Source organism: Barbus barbus (genome assembly GCF_936440315.1).
Source record: "Barbus barbus genome assembly, chromosome: 40".
In the NCBI taxonomy this organism is placed as follows: domain Eukaryota; kingdom Metazoa; phylum Chordata; class Actinopteri; order Cypriniformes; family Cyprinidae; genus Barbus; species Barbus barbus.
Window position 1 is genome coordinate 19513166 of NC_136718.1, and position 24483 is coordinate 19537648.

Genomic DNA, 24483 nt, shown 5'->3' on the forward strand with positions numbered 1-24483 from the left:
GGAAAGAGAGACTCAGGAAGAGGAGAAATGAGTGAAAGGTACAACTGGCGGTAACACAATTCTCAGCTGGCTCTGAAGAGGGCCTGGTCTCATTCGGAGTGAAGAAACTGTGCCAGGGAGCCTCATCCAAACAAAACAGGAGCTCAAATTATGTGGGTTAATATTACGAAAACGGTCAAGAAATGTTTGGATCATACTGCAGCCCCAAATCAAAAGAAGAAGAATAGGAAATTATATTTTGCATTAAGAAAACCAAGTCTACAATTAAATCAGCCATATATATAATATATTAGTAGGTGTAAATGTGCATAACTGTCATTAAAATAATGCCATAATATGAAAATAATAAAATAAAATAGGCCAAATCAAATCAAATTATGCAACGTGAAGTATAACCCTAACATTTCTAAGTGTGTGATTCACCCAATTGGTACGACCCTATTTTACGGTCTAAAAAGACGAAAACTCTCATCCAAGCAAAACAGGAGCTCAAGCTATCTGTCAGATACATTCCTACTGATACAAACACACACTCTCTCGCTCTCCGTCTTCAGTTCACAGCACCCTTCACCTTCCTCTTCCCTTTCTCAAAGTCTGTCATCCCTTTCTAGGAATTTCACTTCATTATTTTCTCTGTTTAAGTCACCATCTCCCACTCATTCCTTTACTATCTTGTATGGTTTCTTTATCTCCCTCTACTTGTCATCTCTGTACACTTGTCCTATTCTTTTCCAAACCACCCTTAACACAGACAGACACACAAGCCTCCTTTTCCCCAGACGCGTTTTGTTTCCTTCTCTCAAGGATGTTTGGTACCCCAGCAGGAAAGCAGTGGGGATTAGAGCCCTCTAATAACATTAGAGGATATATGCCTTATGGTCACCTCCAGGGTGATGGTTTTCTCTTTCTTTTCCTCCCTGTCTTTCCCTCACTCGCTGCCAAAGTAAAGAGGCCTAAAGAATCACGCAGGAAAACCAGCAGCTCTGCCCCCTAATGTAAAACTAGTACATGGTTGGGGGGATGAGAATCAGTCAACGTCGATGGAGGTGGGCCGTTAAAACTAACAATTATCTCACTTTCCACATCACGGGTGAAGCGTACAGCTGGGAAGATAAAGCTCAGCGGGGAAGGCGGGGAAAATGGTGTTGTTTGGCTACGGTTAGAGGAGAGCTACCCAAAACTGGATGAGATTTCCCTTTCTGTCAGAACAACAGACATGATTGTTTAAGACTCTGATGCAAGATACTGTTGAGTTAAAACTGTTGGAGATTGAATCTGTGCATTTATTTATACGTTTAATCTGATTGGGTGGCTTAACACAACTTCTGAGCACTTTGATTTTCTTTAAAAGAAACAAAACTGAAAACAAAAGTGGTTTGCTGACAAAATGTAAAATGTTAATAGAGCGTGAAATGGGTTGTTATTCACTTTCTCCATAGACAAACAGACTTTTAATGATAACAAATCTAGAAAGATCTAACATGAGCTCTTAATGATATATGCTTTAACAAACAAATAAACTAAAGAAAAATAATAAAAGAAAAAGCAAATAAACAAACAAAAAGCTAAATAAAAATGTTTTCATTAACGCAAAAAAAACTACACTAAAATAAATTATGAAAATTACTCTAAACATTTACATTTTAAAAAGGCCACAAATTAATTTACTATTTGATAAATTGCACATTATACTCTAAACATTAATAAATAAACAAAAAGTCAAATAAAAATGTTTTCATTCTCAAAAAAAAAAAACTACACCAAAATAACTTGAAACTAACTAAAAATACATTTTAAAAGCTCACAAATTAATTTACATTTTTGATAAATGTTGCATTATAAAACTAAACCCACCTACATGAAACAAAAATGACACTACTAAAAAAAACTGTGCTGAGAAATTTAACACTTTTATATTTTATCTAAAATAAAAACTATTTAATATATGGTTCATGGAAGATTCAACTCAATCTTCGAAATGTATTCGAGTTTTGTTTGTTGTTAATAACAAATAAATGACATTTTCCACTTTGCTCAAGGTTAAATCCAACTTTATCTTAAACATCATATAAAAAGGAGTGCTTTTTAATCAAATGTCTAAGTGGGTGGTTCTTGGCCAGAGTAATGTGGACCAGACCTTTGTCTAGTAACGTGAGACTAATGCTGATGTCACCTACAGGATTTAAAAGGAAGTATTCAAACAATTAAGGCACCTTAAGAGACACCTCTGCTGTAATGTACAGCCATTTTAATCAAAATTCCGTCTATTGCTAAACCTATGAGTGCCCTCAGTTTCTGGAGTCAGGCCAAGACGACCTGACCGACTCTCTCATGGGACGGTGGAGATGAGGAGGTCACACACACACCTCTCTCTTTCTGTGATGAGAGAAGAGTCCCGTTAGTGGAGTATCTTGATCTGTGTGAGAGAAAGGGAGGGGTAGCGGAAGCCACGAGCCACATGGCTAAATTCAGTCATCACATCAAATATCCCCGGGGAGACGCCGAGAGACAGGGAAATGAGAATAGACAAGAGTCAACGCTCTCTCTCCTCTGATTCCCGCCCACTCTCATCATTCTCTGTTATTTTCTTATCAGAGAGAGGAAGAGGAAAGAGGTCAGATCTGAAGACACGATTAGCTAATGCTCTCTCTGACTGAGGGATGTAAGGCAGGAGGAAGTACTATGTGACCCTCTTGTGGCCCACTTAATAGAACCAATAGAGCATCAGTGGCCGCAGGGTCAAGCTCGCATTTAAGTGGTGAGGTCTTTATTTGAAATATTTGCTGTGACTAACTGCAAAATGGAAATGGATACAGAAATAGATTTTTTATTATAACTCGTTGCCAAAAATATGATAAATAAAATAAAATAATATAAACTAATAAACAGTGCTGGGTTAATTACTTACAAATTTAAGTCCTGATAACTAATTACATGATGAAAATTGTAGTAAGTAACAATCCGGATTACACATATTAGGTAATGTAGCCTGACTACTTTTTGATTACTTTTGACCAAACTCGTTTATCACATAGACTTGAATAGAATTATTGTGTACAATGTTAATAAAAAAAAGAAAGAATTGCACTGCTAATAAACAATATAAAATAAAAATCAAATATAGAAATAGATTGAATGAAACAAACATATATGACAAATAATATAAAATAAAACATATATTTTAAAAAAACAATATTAATAAAATAAAATGATGGGGGAAATACTTCTAGAACCAATGGTGCTGGAAAAAAAACATTTTATTAAAATAAAATAAAATAAAATAAAATGATGATGAGGGAAATACTTTCAGAACCAATGGTACTGAAAAAAACATCAAAACAAAATAAAAAATATTATAATACTTCTAGAACCAATGGTGCTGAAAAAGGTGGTTATTATCATGCCTTTATTTCAGGTTATGTCCCGAACTGCTGACACTAAATGAAACTGAAGTAAATGCATAAAAGCCATTTGTCAAAATATCAACCATGTTGGATCTGTCAGGATGTATTGACATCTAATTGAATGATCATTGGATAAGCATTAACCTCTGAGGCTAAACCAGCCTCTGTAATGCATCACACATCACGGGGTATAGCTTGATTCAATTATGATCTTCTGCTTGACTATCGAGTTAAACCAAAATAAAATTATCTTTTAATTGAAGTCAAACGTAATAAAAAGAAGAGCATGACATTTACATGACTCATAAGCGCACAATACATTTGCTAAAACAGCCCCACGTAGTAAAATCTACTAGATGATGTACCTGGCTGTTTTCTAGAACATGCAGCTTTGCGTCATAAGTTTCTAAATGAAAGACATTTTTAAATAATGGATCTTTGTGACAGTTTTGATGGAATATATCTCCCTGTGTTTGAGTAATAGACAGTAAATCACAGTTTGGATTTTCAGAGGAGACTCTGATTCTGCAGGAAGGAAGCCAACGGTCTCTCACTGAGATTGTGAACACTTCATTGTCCCCTGACATGTGTTCTACATACTCAGCAACTTGGAACAGTTCTTAAGACTCTGCTTCAAGAAAAGAGACAATACACAATTGATGGAGTATAAATTGCGGTCTGTACTTGTTCTTTTTTCTAGTTGTTGTAGTGCACAGAAATCTGAATCCTAATGAAATGCATTTTTTATGTTTTACGTCACCACCACAACTGAAATCATTCTGGCATGGTGAGTAGATCAACGACCAACAATGCTAGCTATGTTAACACGCAGGCACTAACAAGACAGCCACAAAGTCTCTACACAGTCTCTGTTCATATCAAGATTGAATATCTGTTCCACTTAAACAACTTAAAAATTCTTCCAGTGACGTTTTTTTCTGACTGACCAATAAGGTATGATCTTTTTGGTCACGTGTTGACATTCCAGATACATTTTTGCATCAAAATCAGACTTCCAGAAAGAAATGGCATAAAACCGTCTTTATCTTCCCATTTCAACCACTGTTTAGCAGTTGCTAGCTATCATGTTCTATTGAGAAACATATCTAATTTAAGAAAATCAGAGCCAGCATGTAGATCAGGATGTCTGCTTGAGCAATTGTCTCCTTTCACTTCATCTAAATCCCATCTTCCAATGAAAGGCGAAGGAAGGACTTTGCAACCTTTCTTTGGACTTTGGAGAGGATGTAGAAACTGAAGTCAAAACACTGGATCCAATTTAAGTGTTGGTAAAATGAGCATTGTACATTCTCGTTCACTAGATTAGTTGCACAAGTTTGATAAACTTGATTTGAGGATCAGAACCATAGTATGTATTGTATTGATGCACTAAACTTTTGGCAACCAAGCAAATGCAGCCAAAAAAAAAAAAAAAAAAAAATGGACAAAATCCTTGAAAGAAACAATTGATGATTAATTATATCTGATGACTTATATCTGATGCTTATCTGATGACTATTTTTGAGAGTTTTAATGCATATTTTGTGCAAACAACATTGATTACTTGCAACAAGTCAGCATGTAAGCAGCTGACTTCTTGTAAGTAATCAGCAAAAATAATGGTAAAGTAGCAATATGTCATTTTTTGAGACTCACTCATTGCCAAAATTTTATATTTATTATATATTTATGTTTATATACACATACATATAAAACATGTCCATTACTTTTAATAATATAACCAATACCTGAAATTAAATATTTTTATAAAATTTTTATTTGAGCTTGTTGAAGTTCATTAAGTTTATGTTGAAGCACTAAAATAACTCGAACTTAAAAATATTATGACAAAAACACAACAAATTATTAAAACGTTGAAAATTTAAAAATTAAAACAAAATATATATTGAAAAAAAAAAAAACTATACATAAAACAAAATATTAGCAAAAATTATAACAGTATCTCAGTAACACTGGACCAGAGAATACGACACCCAGAACAGCTTTTTGAGATTAACCTTTTAGTGACCACCCATATCCACTGGTCAGTGAGACTTACCCTTTATATCGAACTCTATGCTACTACATTGTGATTGGCTGAGGCTCCATGGACAGTAGAAGACTGATCCTCCTTCTATGATGTTGGGCTGGCTGGTGTTGGCTTTGGGTGCTCCAACTATAATACTCACACTGTTCAAAGAGAAAAAGAGATGAAGGAAGCTGTTAGCATACTAATAAGACTAGGAGGAATATTTATAAGAGAACAGGACAAATACAACAGTGTTCCGACTCACAAAAAGTCTACAGGAAGCTTTGTTAAAGGGTTTCAATTTGAACATCAGAGCTGTAAAGCAACAATTATCCTTCTATGTTGAGAAGCCATTATGAAACAGTAGCATTTTGCTATGCTACATGATTTCGCTTATTTCTAGAAAGCTATACACTACTAAATAAAGGTAGTTACATTAGTAGAGTTGTTACTTTAAGTTAGCTTTGTTTTCCTAGAATTGAAAAGCTTTGATATTAGTGTCATTTCAGATTTTATAAAGATTAACATATAATAAAGGCCAGCAGACAACTTATGATTTTTGAGGAAATGGACTGTCTCATAATCGACCATACAGAGCTGAATTATGTAACCGTGTGGCCATGTGCAATGGCTAGTCACTTGGTTGGCAACATGTGACCACCAACACACAACCACACACACACCAGGCCCATTGGGTAATAAGTCAATGAGAAAACAAGAGCTGAGACTGCTGAAGTCAAGCTAGTGCTGCTTCTACAGCTGTTTATCCCCCTGGGTTATCACAAGCACATCCAAATATTTGAACACAACGTATTTAAAAGCATGATCTCCAAGTAATGCATATGTCAAAACTTCATAAACCAAACAAATTTCTCAACAGAGAGGAATAAACAATTGTGGTTGGGCAGGACGAGGGGAAAAAAAAAGCAGGAACAGCTGTTTAAAACTGCATTTGTACATTCTCTAAAGAAAATGCGAGTGCCAGAACATTGCTATGTGGTTTCTAAGATGTTCTAATTTGTGTTTAGCTTGTTGCTGTGTGGTTGCTAGGTGGTTTCTTACAGGCGTAAGTCAAAATTGTCTGATATTCTGGTCTCTAAACATGGCGTGATTCCTTCCTTTTAAGTACAGAGTCAAATGTTTGGGCCAGTAAGATTTTGTTTTTAAGAAATTAATACTTTTTCATTAAAGAATTCTAAAGAATTTATGGATTCCACAAAAATATTAAGAACCGTTTTCAACTTTGATAATAATAAAAAATGCTTCTTAAGCACCAAATCAGCATATTAGAATGATTTCTGAAGCATCATGTGATGCTTCATTGACATAAAAACCTTTATTTTAAATTTGAATATTTCATAACATTAATGTTTTTTTATGGAAGCTTGTCTCCCCAACTGAATAAAGAATATAGAAGTTCATTGCTACTTTTTAACTTAAATTAATTGCTGACTTTTTTTCAGTTTACATCTCGCAATTCTGACTTTTTTCTAAGAATTGAGGTATAAACTATGAGATATAAAGTCAGAATTGTGACTTACAATGTCAGAATTGCAGTAGTGACTTTTCAAAAACTTTTTTTTTTTTTTTAAATCATACCGACCCTAAACTTTTGAACAAGAGTGTGAATCTACAGGATTTTTTTCCTGTTTTATCATCCGTCAAGAGAAAATTATGAGAATGACCATTTAGAAAGGTGTTTTGAAAGGATTTGGCATTCGAAACAAGCTCTCTGACATGAACCCAACAGTTAGACAGCCACTCCCACAGTCCCTGCTCTTCTAATCCGTGTCTAATTTTCCAAGAGCCGGCATGGATTGGTGCAGTGCCGCCATGACCTCATTGTCTGTAAACTTACTATCATCTTTCCTGTCATTAAGGCCAGTCCTTTGAGAGACGGGGGATAGGGGTGTGGAGGTGTTTGTAAGAGGGCACTGAGGGCATCTCTGGGGGGGGGTTAAGGTACAGGAAGAGAACACCCTTTCCTGCCCCCTGGGCTGGTCTCAGTGACGCGGAACGGAGGGCTTCCTTACAAAGGCTGTGTTCAGTGAACCCTTCGGTCAACCATGGAGACTCAAGTACACTTTAGATGGACTGCAGAGATAAGAGTCCCATAGGAAGTACCAGATGACCACTTGAATCAAAAACAGCAGAGCAAGCAGAAGACAGATCATTGACGACATCCTAAATGAGAGGGCTGGATTTTCTCAGCTGTTATTTACAAAAAGCAGCGTGTCGGAGGCAAAGAATTGAAAATTTGAGAGCATAATCATCATCAAGGTCATAAGCTGAAGGACGATCCTGAACTAAGGAAATACGTGACATTCTATAGCCACTAAGTAAAAAAAATTGTGCTGTCAAATGATTAATCGCGATTAATCAAATCCAAAATAAATGTTTTTGTTTACATAATATACGAGTGTGTACTGTGTTTATTTATAATGTATATATAAATACACACACATACAGTATATATTTTGAAAATATTTACGTGTATATACATTTATATATTTATATTATTATATTTTATATTATAAATAAATATATTCAATATATAAAAGTAACATTTTTGTTAAATATATACAAGCATGTGTTTGTATTTATATATACATAAGCATACACAGTACACATCATATATTATGTAAACAAAAACTTATTTTGGATTAACCGCGATTATTCGTTTGACAGCACTACAAAAAAAATCAATTAAAACAGTAGCGATGGGGACACCCTATTAAGAAATTATTAAATAATTTTTGATAATTTAAATAAATATATATTTTGGTGTAAAAAAACCATTGTACTTTTTAAAAAAAAATAAAATTAGAAATGCTGCCTTTAAGTTAAAATATAAACCACTAAAATTTAAATAAAAATTAATAAAAGCTGATTGAAAAAAATTTATAAATGACAAAAAAACAATGAAATTCCTTAAACTTTAACTAAAATGAAAACTGAAACTTTAAGGCCAATTCATCATATTTCCAAACTGACTTTCAATGTTTTGGGGTTTTCTTCTGTCTTTGTCTTTGCTATTTTTACTATGCCTTGGAAGTCCCGCAACAACATTTGTTGTACAATGACAGTAAAAGAATTGAATAATTTTATAGGACAGTTTCCAAATTCTGCACTGGGAGGAATGCCAGATGAAAAAGAAAACGCCTGAACAACGGATCAACGGATAAATGGACATTAAACGTGGAAATGTTTGTTGGGGTCACCAGATTTCAAGGCCACACTGCAAGTGGAGCACAAACCACACACACACACACAAAGAGCAGACGCTCCATTTGTTTTTATAAGGGGGGAACCAAAACAAAGCCTTTTTCCGGCTTGGACAGAGTATCCCATTTTTCCGCCATATGTGTGTATGGACAGAGGGAGTATCCCAGAGGTGTTATAGAACCCCAGCTGAGGTGTAATGTCAATCCCAGATTCCCATGATGGCTTTCTCCTGGGAATTAGGGCATTTTACAAAATTCCCACTCTCAGCGATAACACCTACAGATAATGTCTAAAAAAACTAAAATGTGAACAGGCTGGTCCACCTCAGACGAACCCCAGCACACTATGAATGAACTCAAGTGCACTAGTCTCATGAAATGTCATGTTGCTACGATGCATGTGAAATGCGGCTAACAGCTGCAAATTCACTAGCTTTCCCAAGCGTTTCGCTCTTCTGCTCGAGTTCCTGGAATGCTGTACACTTACACTACTGCTTTGGCTGACTGCTCACAAGTGTACAGTTACAGTGCAGCTACAATCATTGCACTTCTGTTATGATAAATTACACTAACTTAGTCTCGTTACGTTTGAGTTTTATCTTGAAAATCACTGGAAGTTTCCACGTAATGCAAAACCAGGTTATGTTTTATTCATTCATTTAAAATGTAAAATTACACCACAATGTTTAAGCATAAGAAAGCAAGTAACTTTGTGCCTTCATTTGCAAAACAAAAACCTAATTGTGGCGCACATGTACTTTCACATTAAATAAGACCTAGATGTACATTCAAATGTGCCATTTTGATGCAAAATTAGAATATACAAAACTCACCATTAGAAAATTTAGAAACACAAAATTGCTGGAAATAACTGTCTTCCGCCTAACACTCAAGAAACAGCCTAAATTGTGCCGCTTTGATAACGATCTGAAAGAACTGTAAATAAGAAACAATTAGCATGTAATGGGGGTTTATCTCATGGGGGGGATCTTATCGCTCTTAAATTTCCTTCTTTTATCCACTAAATGCTTAAATGTTGGGCTAACATTAGCATAATGATAAGAGCCGGATTGCTCTTGGCTTAGATGCTAGCTTTTGTAACGGCTCCACATAAAATGAGAAAGACTTCAGGAGGCCTTCCTGCAGAACAAATGCCAAAGTGAAGCTAACTTTAATTAAAACAATCTGGCCTTGTAAGAGAACAACAGAATGTTGTTTCAGTTCGGTTATATGGAGAACTAATTTTGCTTTAACTGTTATTAGCATCTGCAAGTAGTTGGTGATCAGAATTATTGCGAAGGTCAGAGGTCATTGCCTTTGGAGGTTGGATTTTTGCAACAGTGGGCCTTCATTTACTTGCACTCATGTCTTCCTAAACCTGTATGACATATATATTTTGAAACATTTCAAACAATGAAAATCAACAGGGTTTGGTTTTGTTTTGGACCCCATTCACTTTCATTATATATGGCAAAAACCACCTGAAGCATTCTTTAAAATCATTTCAGAAGCGAATCACCAAAGAATCACTCGCAATAAAAACAGGAACACAAAGTAAACAGACTCAGTTTTGATTTTACTTTAAGGAGGAAAAACAACTTTAACACCCCTTGTGGTATCTCTGAGAGAGACAACCACTGACTCCAACCAAGATGCAAACACCATTCTCGGTGAGGCTAATTGAGTTAGTCTGAAAATCCGGCTTGAATACGTTACCACTGAAATGCTAAGCTTGCTAGATACTCACCACTGAGGCAAAGGACGTCTTAACAGTTAACCCATCGCTTCTGAGGTTTGGTAATCAGACCAGAATTAAAGCTATAAAAATGAATTGGCACACCACATATATCATCTAATTAAGTTGTGGTGAGAAAACGTCGAGTGAAAGACGTTGATAGCACAAAACTAATGGCACTAATGGTTAGAGGCCATCAGATGGCAAATGCCTTAATTTCCACCACCTTCTGCTTAAAACATTCTCCCACCCATTCCACACTTCATTATCATCCAGCTGTTTAACTTATGTCACTCGAACGCTGTTATAAATGCTTAAGCTTGCCAAGAAACCACACTGGTTGCTAATGAAGGTGTAAGAAAATCACAAGCAGACAAAACCTCCATCTGCCATCATTACATGGCATTGTAAATGGCACAGAAAACTGCATGAAAAAAAACAGGAAATTTTCAGGGAAGCTTTGTATACTACATTAGGACTTATCAGTACATTACTGTTTGAAAGTTTAAGGATATTATTTTTTAATTAAAACTTTAATTCAGGTAGGATGCATTAAATGAATCAAAAGTAACAGTTTTAAGTTGATACTTTCTATCCATCAAATACTTCAGCGTTTCCACAAAAATGTTTTTTCAAACTTGATAATTGGAAGAAATGTTTCTTGAGCAACAAATAAGCATATTAGAATGGTTTCTGAAGAATCATGTGACCCCGAAGACTGAAGTAATGGCTGCTGAAACTTCAGCTTTGCCAACAAAGGAATAAATTCCATTTTAAAATGTATGAAAATAAAATATTTCACAATATTACTGTATTTTAATCAAATAAATTCAGCCTTGCTGAGCACAAGAGACTTGTTTTAAAAACATAAAAAAATAAAAATCTCACAGTGCCCAAACTTTTGAATGGTAGTGTTTTTCCTATCTTTGTGTGTCAAAAAACAACTAAATCAATCAAGCTAACTGGATTTCAATATGCACGCCAAGAACAATTCATTACCATCAGTCACTTCTGTAAGTAACTTTAGTTATTTGTGATTATCCCAGTTTTCCCATGGCCACCAGACATGTTAACAAGACTGTAATGCTTAAGACTGATTGCAGTTTGTGGCCTTAGGAACATTTTTGAAACTCTGCACAAACAAAGTTGAACAATTATCAAACTACTCAGAGGCAAGCAGAATTTGAATGTTGTTATTAGCAAAAACAGTTATAGTGATAGCGCACCATGTCCTCCCAGAAAATGTGGAGTGGATCCAACACAAAGTGTACACTGTTGCAACTCTCCGACATCAAGAAAAATCCAATGACCTCAATGAACTAACATTTTCAAAATCAAAGAAAGCCAAAGTGAAATTCAAGGCCCTGACGGTTCGTTTTTGGGTGTTTTCCTTTGCGCGACGCCAGCAAGCATTAACTCAGATGCCAGTCTCTGCATCGTTAAGCAGCTAAGCGGTTGTGATGGAAGCAGCTAATAACGAGATGGATAAAAGTGGGCCGAAGAAGATGATCTTTCTGTGGCCCCCGTCTGCTCGCTAGACCTGATCCGCACGTGCTCTGTTCTGCTGTCTGGGAGTTGCGGCCCAAAGATGATGAGCAAAGCAGTGACTGCTGGGTCAGCTGGCACTGGGGGACGGCAGCACACTCACAAAGCTGGCGTGCCAAGAGCCCTGAGGAGAACTGCATAGTGATGGAGGAAAACGAGAAAGCAGTCACTAAATCTCCTTGAATTAATACAAAAAAATTAAAGTTTGCGCAAGAAAATGAATACTCAGTTCATGTAAAAGAATTGAAAACGATTAACGGATTCACTCGTAGTCAATGTTTCAAAGTCGGCAAAATGCATTGGAATGTTGCAAGATGCAACAACCATCTCTAGTTCCAACAATAAAATGTCACAGCCTCATAAAAAAAGAAATTGTGCAATGTCTGCTCCAGTGTTGTGCTGGTCTGGAATAACCGTTAAAACGACACACATGCCCTCGACTGTTGATCTGATAAACACCCCCACCGCGTTTTACACAGGCAGATTTTAAAATGTCACCACAAATACATTTCCTTCCAAAGGATATGGTTCAAATCAACATCACTGCACCAGGTGCTGAGAGGTCAGCCATATCTAGACCACTTGGCTAGACTCGCAAAAAGCCAGCTCTGCACTACCTGCTATGCCATTTAACTATAAAACCATAGGGAAGTTGAAGTGGAAACATAAGAACAACATGCTAAAAGGCGTATTTTAAAGACGTGAAGAGTGAGTTGTGTTAACTCTGATGTACCTTTATTTATGTCTAACAATCTCAACACAGTTTAAAGTGCACTTTTTCCACTTAAAAATGACGGCTAAATAAAATAAAAACGATACTGAGATGAAGATTTGTCATATCAGTTTCCACACAAAAACATTTCTTTATCTAGTGAAACAAATATTTTGTTGTAGAATAAATTACAATATTCATACAAATGCGTTCAGCAACAATATTTGTAAGCAAAAATGTTACCCTTGCATTTGGTAAAGCATCCACACCACTAGGTGTCAGTACTAAGTCTGAAATGACCATGGTATCCACTAAATAAACATGAACTTGGTGCAAATTAGGCATATACATATAGTATAGAGGTATGTAGTATGAATGTCATCCAGGCATACCATATTCGCCATGTTGTCTTTGTCATGTGACCTACAGCGTTAGTTGGGTTGCTTCATTGTCATTCACAAATCCTCTCCCATGCCCTCATGGGATCGGGCCATGGGAGAGTGTCCAAAAGTAGGAAGTCATCTGGGTACTTTCGCCTATTGTTTTATGAATATTGTGATTTCGGACTTAAAACTTTTCTCACATACTGTTTTTCACCAAATGCATATCAGGAAGTATGCCATTTCACATGCAGCCATTATGCTGATTTTGAGTAGTAAGGATATGATTCAAAAAGCACTTAAAAAAAACAAAATCTTTTGTAGGAAAAAAACAGTCTGGAAAAAGCATATAAGAAAGCAAAACAATGTCATTCGACTGCAAGCCACATTTTCGTATGTGACAGGACAACAATTTCAACCACCCCATGACATTTACATAAACACAGAGTGTGGTTTTACCTCTTACATCTCTTGATACCAAATTGCAACCCCAGCCCCCAAGAGCTATAATTCACACATTTACAGAGACCAGAAAACATCCCATAGCAAGTTGTTGCAACTGTTGTCCGCCGACACTTCTGAGAGAGCTTTCTCAGCATGGAGTCCCATCTTCACACTTGAAGAGTAAGTGATGGCCCATCAGATGTAAACAATTAGCATCAATCGCTCACTTTCGCATGCTATGCCTTGCATCCTTTGTTTGTAATCCTGCAGGCAACAAACAGACCATCTAAATGCTGTCTGATTGGACATGCATTGTCATTGCCAGCCCAGCAGGGGCCTGATAAACCAAAACAGAACAGATCAAGATGATAATGATCTACCCAAAATGTACATCAGGAACAATGGAGATCTGCAGTAGTCCATGCATCAACCCCAGGCCATTGTGGAGCCAAAGGGCAATGCGTCTGCAAAGTTGACTGGGCCATTTGTTCTACCGTGATCGAACACATGCCTGTTTTTCCACCAAGGCACATGTACACCCTTGCACACAAGAGCCTATTATGCAAGCCTGCCAGGTCCAACAAGGTCATAAAAAGCAGAAAACTTGTCAACGGTAAAGACAATCTAACCCACAGTTCCAATCAGCTAAGGCTGCACCCAAATAGTAGACTATAATTTTACAACAGGCCAATCTGATTGACACCACCATCACAGCCAAATGTCATCGGGCCAAAGGAGCTAAACAAGGTTTTATCAAGAACCAAAAAAGCCAAAAACATGAATAAATAAATACAGATTTAAGTCACATGGAAAAGTTTCACTACTGAAAACAGCAAACCTTTCTACCGACGCACAAAGGCCTCTATTGTACAGACTCCATGGAAAACACTAGTCGTCGTAGGGAGAACCTGGGTGAAGAATAGCTTGGCAGCCAATGTACACACACCCATCTCCAGCTGGATGCAAGACTACAGACAACAGACAGTCTAATCCATGGAGGAAGAGTGAAAATGATAAATAGCAAATGAAACCCTGGTAGAGCTGAAGTAGATCTCTGTATTTAGCAAAGGCAAACTGAGCTCAAGGACTGAGGTAAATATTGATGTAACAATGACCTTCTTAGAGAGAACAAACTTTGTGAGAATGATGACCACAGCTGAGGACGACCTACTGTACACGATATCAGGGCCAAACTATCTATGACGTAATTCCAATGTACCGTTCTATACAAACGTATGATACAAGACAAGGAGACATTCTTAAGAAAAGTAATTCTTCTAAACTTCAATATCTTTCTTATATTCTAACAAAAAAAAAATGTATTCCCAAAAATACTTCAAGAACGTTCTTATCTTTCTTCCCTTCTTGAAGAGAATGTTCCTAAAATTGTCATACGTTTCTAAAGTTTGGATAACCTCAAACTTATCTTAATCCTACAAAGATACTGCTACATTTTCAAAATGTATCATGAGGTGCTTGCTACTTAGAGGTTGATAGATGGACAACATCATTTTAAATTTATCTTAAGAGCTTTATTAATATTTTCCCTAAGATTTTTGTGAATCTAGCCCCAGGAGGTCATTATCGGAAGAGTGCCCAAGGTTTTTGATAGCTAACGCAACTTGGTAAACCTCAACTTTGTGAATCTTTTGGTAATAAAACAGACAGAGGCAGGTGAGAAAGTTTTTTGTGTTTTTACAGTAATATTCCTGCCATTGTGGCTGTAAATTTGTTGCCTTTGGCCACTTATGCAGACAGTCCAGCTCCTCAGATTCAACCACAAGCTTCAAACGGTCGCCAACAATCATCAAACACCAAAAACCATCTTTTTGAACATCATAAACACAAAAGGAATTTATGCATAGGAACACGTTATTCTTTGAAAACACTTATCATCCGGAGCCACGCAAATCCCAGCAGGAACAGAGATGGTGGTGTTCGGTTTCTATTGTTTCTGCAATCCAAACATTTCAAATAAAGCCATTTCGTTTTCTGGCATTCAAACCCTGACCTTTGCCCTTTCACAGTACAGAGGATCATCTTCTTATCCAAAGGTAAAGAATACAGAGTGAGGAATGTGGTGTACATTAGAATTTTTTGAGGTAAAATAACTGTTGCGTTTCTGACAAGAACATACAAGGAGACACTTGTTGCAATAATCTACTAAAAGACTTGAGAATCTCCTCATCCAGCCATAATTTTTAGGACAAATTAGGTTTATATACCAGACCATCCGGATGAGGCCCCTACGTAGGAACTGCACTGTTCTTCTCTCAGCATTCAAGAACCATAAATTTATCTTCCATGTATACAGCTGTAAAGCCCCCTGACACCAAGATCGTGAACCCTGTCCTCAGGCAGTTCTCAGTGGTGGTCTGCAAACTGGCTAATTCTATTAATGCGTGCCAAGGAGTACTATTCTCCTCAGACTATCAGGGACTGCATGAGGCCAGGAGTGAATGTATGAAAAAAAGAAAGATTTAGAGAGCAAGAGAATGAGGGAGAACATGCAGGACAGAGAGTTTATACCTGACACCAGATTCTTCATTTTAAGAAAAAGAACACGGAGTCTTCAGACTGCTGGCTGCCGCTGTTCAAATGAAGTTTGGAAGATAGGCTTTTCCATACCACTTTGATTTCACTAAAATATACGTAAATCAAACCTCTACTTTTTGAAACCCACAATAATATGGAGGCACTCCACGGGATCTTAAACTCCTATAACTTCTAACTTTGGCATGACGTAATAAAAAGGTCAAAAACTACATATTTTCATTCAGTGTTGGGTTGTCCGAATGATTAGTCAGCTAGTCTTTTTTAAGGAGGCCCTGAATAAATTTTTGTCCTTCAGACCACATTCAGGACTGCATTTCTGAAAAGAATTGTAAGCCAAGTAAATGGCAAAAAAAAAAAAAAAAAAACATTGGCTCCGGTGGTACCTACAAACTAATTAGGCTCACGATGCTTTTGGGAAACACAGCCCAGACCTGGTTCTAAGGAGGTTTTCCATAAAAGACATGTTTTTGTGCTCAAAAAGATGAAATTCTGTGTCAACGATGTTCATCTAAATGTTTGCATATGCTAACAGTTAAAAAATCCAAAACTGCACAGCCATTCAATAGGGTAACTGTCAAGAAATTCAACAAATAAATATATTAAACAGCTAAAATATAATGCAATAAATAAACATTTATTGCATAGACGATTTGAAGTCTTATAGCAGTGAATTTAGTGAATGTGTTATACGTCTTAAAAACACTGACAATTTAAAGAGGATCTAGGATAAAATGATTCCTAAATTATTTTTAATAAATTAAAATTTTAACTTTTAAGCACTTCTGGTTAAAAAAAAAAATCAAATACTTTATGAAAAAATTAAATAAATGAATAAAACACACACAAGATCAGTTAGCTAGTCAATTTCAGAAGCCCATAGACAGCTGTCGGATGACATACAGCACCGGAAAATTAAGAAATACACATTCTATCGAACGCCTGGGAAGAAAACTCTTGATAAATTACATTTTCACCCCTTCACTCAGCCTCCAGTTTGAGGCCCATCCATCCTCCTCCACGACAACATCTCAGGAGTGAAAAGTTCAGATGAAGTCATCATTGAGAGAGCTGCCTCTTGCCATGACTTCACAGTTCATAAGATTGAGGCCAAGATGCCGTGTAGGAGTCGGGGGGCGTACAGTCTAGAGTATTAGACTGGAAGTACAGAGTAAGGAGTTTAAATACCATGCCGAATTACATCATCATAGACCCAGAACGGAGAAACACACACTTATAGGTGCACACACACTCCTCTGACTCATTCAGCCATGCGTCATGCTCTAAATCATCCGCCGCTTCTGAATCTCATCTTCGCCAGACACACCATGGCAGACTAAAACAATAGCCGGAGAAACCAGATCCAACATGAGCCCACTCTGACTAAAGCCCCTCTACAGCTGTGCATGGCCAGACACAGTCTAGCATACAAACACAGATGGAGATGGCCGATTGTGGCGTGTTCTAGTCAGGGCATGCATGAGTTGATTATTACTGCAATCATACTTCCGAACAGTGCCGAACAGCTGTCTGCAGCTTGAAAAGAGTAATGGAGCCAAAGGGCAGGGAAACCCAACAGATCAGTATTGTGATTGAATGGCATGCCTCGTACTCTGTGATTTCCCCTTAGATTTATCACTTCATATGGCCACATAGATCATATCTACAGGTGGAAGGTGATCATGTGGTCTTGCAATCAAATCTAGATTACATTTACGATATCTGCTGCTCCATTCAACAACATTCTCCATTAAAAGCTGTGCCAAAGGCAGACTGCAGGTATTTGGGCTACATATAAAATCATTTATGCATCATATCGGCTTTTGGGGTAGCATTACCATTCAGTAAGCAAACGCTTAAATGGATAGTTAATGGTGTTTCAAACTTGCATGACTTTATTTTCTTTGTGGATAACAAAAAAGTTATTCAAAAATATATATTTTTTTCAATTCACTGGAAGAGGGTCCAATGTTGTTTTGGACTCCTTGAGTTTTCATTGTAAACAAAACCAGTATAAACACCCTTCACAATGTTCCACAGAAGAAAGTCTTACAGATTTTCACCAACATGATTAAATGATGGTTTTCATTTATAATTATAACAACAGGATATCTATAACTCAAGATATTAGCCAAGCAATGAAGCATCACTTCAGATCAGTCTTTAACACTCAAAACATGCATTCTGTGACTTATCTACATCATTGAAAAAGTTCAGGTTTTTCCCAAGGGTTACTCATAATTTAGCAAAGGTCAGATTCTCCTGTTAGATTATGTTGAAGTTTTAAGTGACCATAACACATGCAATCAGGGATAATTATGGGGGGCAATCTTCATTCGCCTTTAGGAGAGCTGGTACCTTACTATGACATCATTAACTCTAGTCAAGTCCTATTTATAGAAAAACCACCAGCGATGCCACTGACAGAGGCATGGTCATCCACTCACATCTAAACATGCACACACACACTTCAGGCTTGCACTAAACAAACAGTAAACCACACTTTTAGGACTGTCGCTCCCCAACTGTGGTGATCCACTTTGATCTGAATGGCAGTGCACAGACTGGGCTGGGATTGTAAACAACAGTTGGGGGATACCCCTGGTTTCATTGCCCCCTGGACTGGAGAGTGTGAGTTACGGCTGAGATCTAGTAGACTTCAGTACACAACGAGTCTATCGGAATGAAAGTTAAATCAATGAATGAACTAGGTTGAATAAGTTTAGAACAGCAGTTTCAGCCTTTAAAGAACACCAACCAAGGGATCCCCTGAAAACTAAAAAAAGCTTCTACTTAGGAACATTTGCGAACATTACTACAGTATAAAATACTAATATTTAGAAACATTGGTTACAAAGTTAGAAATCAATTAATAGTTCAAAATATCAATCCATGACATATATCTTCCCTATGGACCCCTGGAGTACATCCAGAGACCCTTGATTGAAAAACTTGGCTAAACTAGTCTTCCTTCATCACATTTATAAATAAAACAGTACCTTTCTTGGATTTGAATGACAATAACCCTTCATACTATGCTACTGTACTTCATACTGTGGTAAAACACTATTCTGAGGTCAGAGAAGTGTGTCACTACATTAACATTTCTAAGATAAAAATGCATATGGGAAAAACTTACATCCACACAGTCATAGCAGGATAAACAGCACTAACAGGGTGGACAAAAAACACCAATGTGTGGCATTTAAAGTTATTAAACAGCATTTACATGATCTATAATTAAATAACTGTACATTGGGCAAACATTAGTTAACTTGGTCTAGTTGTACTTTTCTTTGAATGCATGCCAAGCTTCTTTCATTTCAATATGTAAAATCAAAGAAGGAAACCTGCCTTGAGTCAGTCATGTAAAAGTCCACCGAGTACCCGAAGTAACTACCGTTGGATCCAGTATACACCGCTGGGTTCTCCACATCCAAGTTGAAGGCAAGAGACAAAGGTAGAAGAATCAACAGTGAAAGTCCCATTGGAGAGCAGCTCGGGTTGTGTGAAGACGCTGAAGTCTTTGAACGGAGCCTTTTTGAGCCCATAGTAATTTATATGTCACAATCCACTTTATTAAACTTCTTTCAGAACAAAAGAGGGCACTTGAGCGGAATCCTCCTGAAGATGCTGCCTTACGCAAAGCGCATGCCTCAGTGAAGCGTATCAGTCCGATCCTTATTTTTCCAAGCGCTCTGGTACCGCGCCTCCGTCTATCTGTCCCCTTCTCTCCTTTCTGCGTCCTCCCTCCAGCTTAATTGAAGGGGTATTAGGAGGAGGTTCAGTTCTTCCACTCGTGACAAACTCCCATAAAGGTGGAGCTAAGAGCGCAATTCACAAAGTGGGGGAAGAAAGAGCGAAACAACATAACTTAATTAATCAAATGAGGAGAAATGCATTGAATAAAGCAACTAGATAAAACCATTTAGGGATAAAAAAAAAAAAAAAAGTCAAATTTACATTTTGAAAGCTGATATTTAAATGTTGTTTATTTAAAAAATTTAGTATAATTACATTATAAATTTAATATTTTAATAATTCATAATGTTGTACTGTGACATTTAAGCTAAAAAAAAATAATAATAATAAATAAATAGAGAAAAAAGAGACACTTGAAGTCCTTGAAGTAGAATTCATAGAATGTCATGAGAGTTTTTACTTATGGTTTTAGTAGGCCTACATAATTTAATGGTTTGATACATAACCTGGGAACGCATCAGTAGCTACTGATAAAATATTATGTTCACTAAAATCTAAAAATAAATAAAACATTACATAACAAAATACGAGCTTAAACATGAAAAATAAAAAAGTTTAACATTTGTGACCTGTTCAAGAGTTTATCTGTCCACTTGAAGGACTCTTTGCAAAGTGGTCAAAGATAGCTGAATAAATGATTAACCTTTTAAACAATGAAAGAGTTGTTTTCAAAGTGCGCTATCCTCCAAAAAACGATCTCCAAACTTGTTGCCTTCAAGATGAACCTTCTCAGTATCGAGATTATAGACTGATATAGCTTGTCAAGAAAGCCATCACTGATTTGGAGCAATACTAGGCTACAAATTCCACGTGTAGGTATTAGAGTCAGTTTTAATTTGGAGAAATGTTGTGCATACACAAGCCTGTACACTGAGCAATCTCCATTTATAGATCTGACAGACACACGAAGCTGGGAAATTGCGCGTCTCCGAGCTGTAAAAAGCCACTACACAGACTGGAATTAGATTGTGTTGTTTTAGTTGATTCTGCCTCTGCCTTAGGGATTGAAATGGGGAGCCAAATTTGGGAACTCGCTGAGAAGCCTTCTATTTGGGAAGGTGTGTGAAGGGGGAGCTCACAGCTGTCGGACCACAGCCACACCACTCCACTCTTTTCGTCTTGTTTAAACTCAGACCGACCAAAAAATGTTCATTTATTTCATAGTAACGAGGTTCGATTCGAGAACGAACCACAAAATGAATATTAACGATTCATTCACGAGAGAACTCAATGAATCAATGAACTAAGAATCTGGTTCAAACGGGTTTTGTGCGTAATCTGAGAGGTATGAATCAAACCTATCCGATTACGCACAAAACCACACATGAAAATGTGGTTTCAATAAACAGTATTTTAGAAAAACGGAAAACCAGCGCCTTTGCATTGTTTCATTAAATATCGCGATAATGAAATGTTTAGATCGTGTAATATGGCGAGATGGGTCTGGCCCTATTGAATATGCCACGCTGATGGGAACGACGTGATAACGTAATTGCGTCATGGCACAAAGAACCACTGAATCGGTTGTTTGAAATGATTCTTTCCGCTGAATCATAGGCTGTAGGCTGTATCCGAAAACTGAAAAATGCTGCCTTAGGAGAACACATTCCAAAGTAGGAAGGCATAAGGCACGTCCGAATCCAAAGTTAGCTTCACTTCCTGTCTCATGAGCAGTGTTGGGGAAAGTTACTTTTAAAATGCATTACAATATTGCGCTACTCCCTAAAAAAGTAACTAATTACGTTACTTTTTATGGAAAATAACGTGTTACGTTACTTTTGCGTTACTTTTAAAATATGAGCAGGGCTTGATTGTTTTTAATACAAGAAGTTCTAATTATAGCAAATGTAAAAGCCCTTTCACACCAAAAAGTGTAATGAATAAACCGCAGGCTGAAGGAAGAGTAAATTCATGTCTGTAAAGTACAACGCAGACGAAGGCTCAACACTCTTCAGCAATAAAAAACAATGAAGCACAATTGTTAGTTTATCTAAAGTCATTTTTGCTTATTAGTATGGTTGAACTGGATAATCAAAAGTCAGCAGCAAAGACATTGGTTAATAAAATGGGATTAGATACATTTGTGTTATTTAACATATTTAATTATTGCAGGTTTGCGTCATATTCTGACTTTGTATTTCACTGTTTTAATTCATTTTGATGAATACTAATTAATCTGCGAGTGGGATGAATTAATGCACATTCACATTTAGTCTACAGTAACAGCATGTTCATGCAGCGCACTGTCAGTCAATCAATGGGGAAAAAGTAACTGCCGTTACTTTTTTGAAAAATCTTTTTTGATATTTTCTTCTAAATTAAAAAGTAATGCATTACTTTACTAGTTACTTGACAAAAGTAATATTATTACGTAACTTGCGTTACTTGTAATGCTTTACCCCCAACACTGCTTATGAGATACCTTCATCTGATTGATTTTTGAAGGCACTATAGATGTATCCTTCACTGCCTTTGATATCCCACAATCCTGTGCTTTCCATTCCGTGACGGATCAGCTAAAAAATAAAGATGGCGTCTGAAAGTTTTGTTTGGTGGTTAGTTTGTGTGTAAATGTATATTTCTGATTAACCTTTTGCACTTTTGATGTTATTTCTAGTGAGAAATCAGTATTATAGTAATTAAATATTTGTTTAGTTAACACCAATACTCGTTCAATTTTGTTGTAGATCATTAAACCATTACGCTGCCTCAGAAGCCTGTCTGACATCAGTTTCGTGAGGTGCCTTCGTGCAAAAACGTTGCCTGCAAAGTCAGTGCCTCATAAGACAGCGAGTCAGCTGCCTAAGTTTTCAGACGCAGCCATATAGTCATGATTCTCATCACTAATTTGAAGAGTTATCAAAGACTGCCCAAAGTAGGCCTAAACTCTGAGTGCGTGAAGTGTTGGTGATCGCAAAAAAACTTAATTTACCTGTATGACCCAGTATGCTTGATGTAACATGTCAGCATTTTTCGATAAAATTAACGCCAACTCGTAGTCAACTGGCAGTAACCTATGGAATACCTCGTAGAAATGAACACTTCGTAAAAGATAGGAATTCCCTGTTTTTATCCCGAACTTTGTGCAAACACAAAAGCCCATACATCTAACAGAAAGCAGGTAAGCAAATATAATAGTTAATATTTATCGCTTGGGAGTCTAAATATATTACAGTATATTTTCGTGCTGAATTTACTTTTGTTAATTAAGTAAACTCACATTCTTGTGGTAGTTGTAGTCTTTATGAGAGTGGGCTTTTTACATAGCCTATATATTTAGATTTTATAATAAGCTGGACAGGACGTTTTTAATTCTGAAAAATAATGCTTTAATAGTACAATTATTTTATCTTATGAAATTACCCTGAAGTTATACCTTCTGCAATTCGGGTTTATCTTGTTCTTCACTTTTTTTTCACATTCTTGATTTCCATCATACAAGTCATAAAACATGTACAGATACTGATGCAGAGTGATGCTTACATATACAAATGTATATACATGGTATCCTGCTGACACTATAAGGGTCAAAAGTTTGAGGACCTCTGAGAGCCTTCAGCATATACAGTTTAGAGAGCGATAAATGGTTACATGATCATGCTGTATGAGAGTCAGCTCTCCTACTCCAGAAGGTTTTCCTCCCTATTACCTGAGAGACTGTAAATTCTTGACACTAAACACATTATGTCTGCTGTGCACCTCAGCATCTGGCACCTTGAAGAGCATGAATGGTGTACATTTCACAAATCACATAACAAATCAAAGAATCTAGAGAAACACAAAAGGAAAGCCTTATATATAATGTAAGGGAGTCATTTTAAAGCCATGCCATGAGAGGCCTTTGTACATATCTACAAATGTTGAGTTGGAATAACAGGAAAAGATTAGGTAATGGGGCTGGATGTGGGTCAGTTTTTCTTTTCACAGGCTCTGCAAAGGGGTGTTATGTCTGTAGGATATTGCTTGGATGCTGTCATACATGAAGGGGCATTAGCAAGTGGAGGCGGTAGCCAAAAAATGTCTTAACTAGCAGTGCTACATACACTGTCAGAAAATATGTGCAAAATTTGTACCTTCAGGGGTCCAATGGCTTGTCACTGGGGCAGTACCCTCAAGGGTACACCCGTTGTACCCCTTCACATGGGTACGTCTCTGTACCCTTGCAGTATGTACCCGTCAAAGGCAAATATGTACCTCTGCTTACTAAATTGTACCTTACAGTGCTATGGTACCATTATGTACCTTTAAAAAAGGTGCAAATGTGTCCTTTTAAGGGTACTGCCCCAGTGACAACCCTTTTGTACCATTTGATGGCAAATTTGTACTTCATACAGCATATTAAAAAGTCCAGAATGCAGTTTATCACATTTATTAAACATTCAAAATCATTCAATTCTGACATTTTTCACAGGATGAATGTTTTTAGCTTTATGACAATGTCATAACAGGATACATTATGCAATTTTACAATGAAAAAGCAATCTTTTTCCAACAGTACACATTGCATTAATTGTAAATTTATACCCTTAACATTTGATCATAAACACATTTATTAAAGATTCAAAACTATTACATTCTCACATTGTTCACAGGAGGAATGCTTTAAGCGCCATCACAATGTGTCATAACAGGATGCATACATTGAACACCTTTTTAAAACATTTCATAAAACTAAACTTTTTTTTTTTTTTTTTT

At 36.7% G+C, this 24483-nt stretch overlaps 1 protein-coding gene across 1 annotated transcript in view; it reads right to left on the reverse strand.

Annotated features, from left to right (window-relative positions):
* Nucleotides 1–19769, reverse strand: part of LOC306859550 (integrin alpha-5-like) — a 46259-nt gene extending 26490 nt beyond the window's left edge. Inside the window, exons 1-2 of the mRNA XM_079400618.1 lie at nucleotides 19381–19769; nucleotides 5464–5594 (exon numbers count right to left, since the gene is read on the reverse strand). Coding sequence (XP_079256744.1) covers nucleotides 5464–5594; nucleotides 19381–19577 — 328 coding nt within the window. The 5' untranslated portion in view covers nucleotides 19578–19769. The remainder of the gene's footprint in view (nucleotides 1–5463; nucleotides 5595–19380) is intronic.
* Between the last annotated feature and the right edge of the window lie 4714 nt (nucleotides 19770–24483).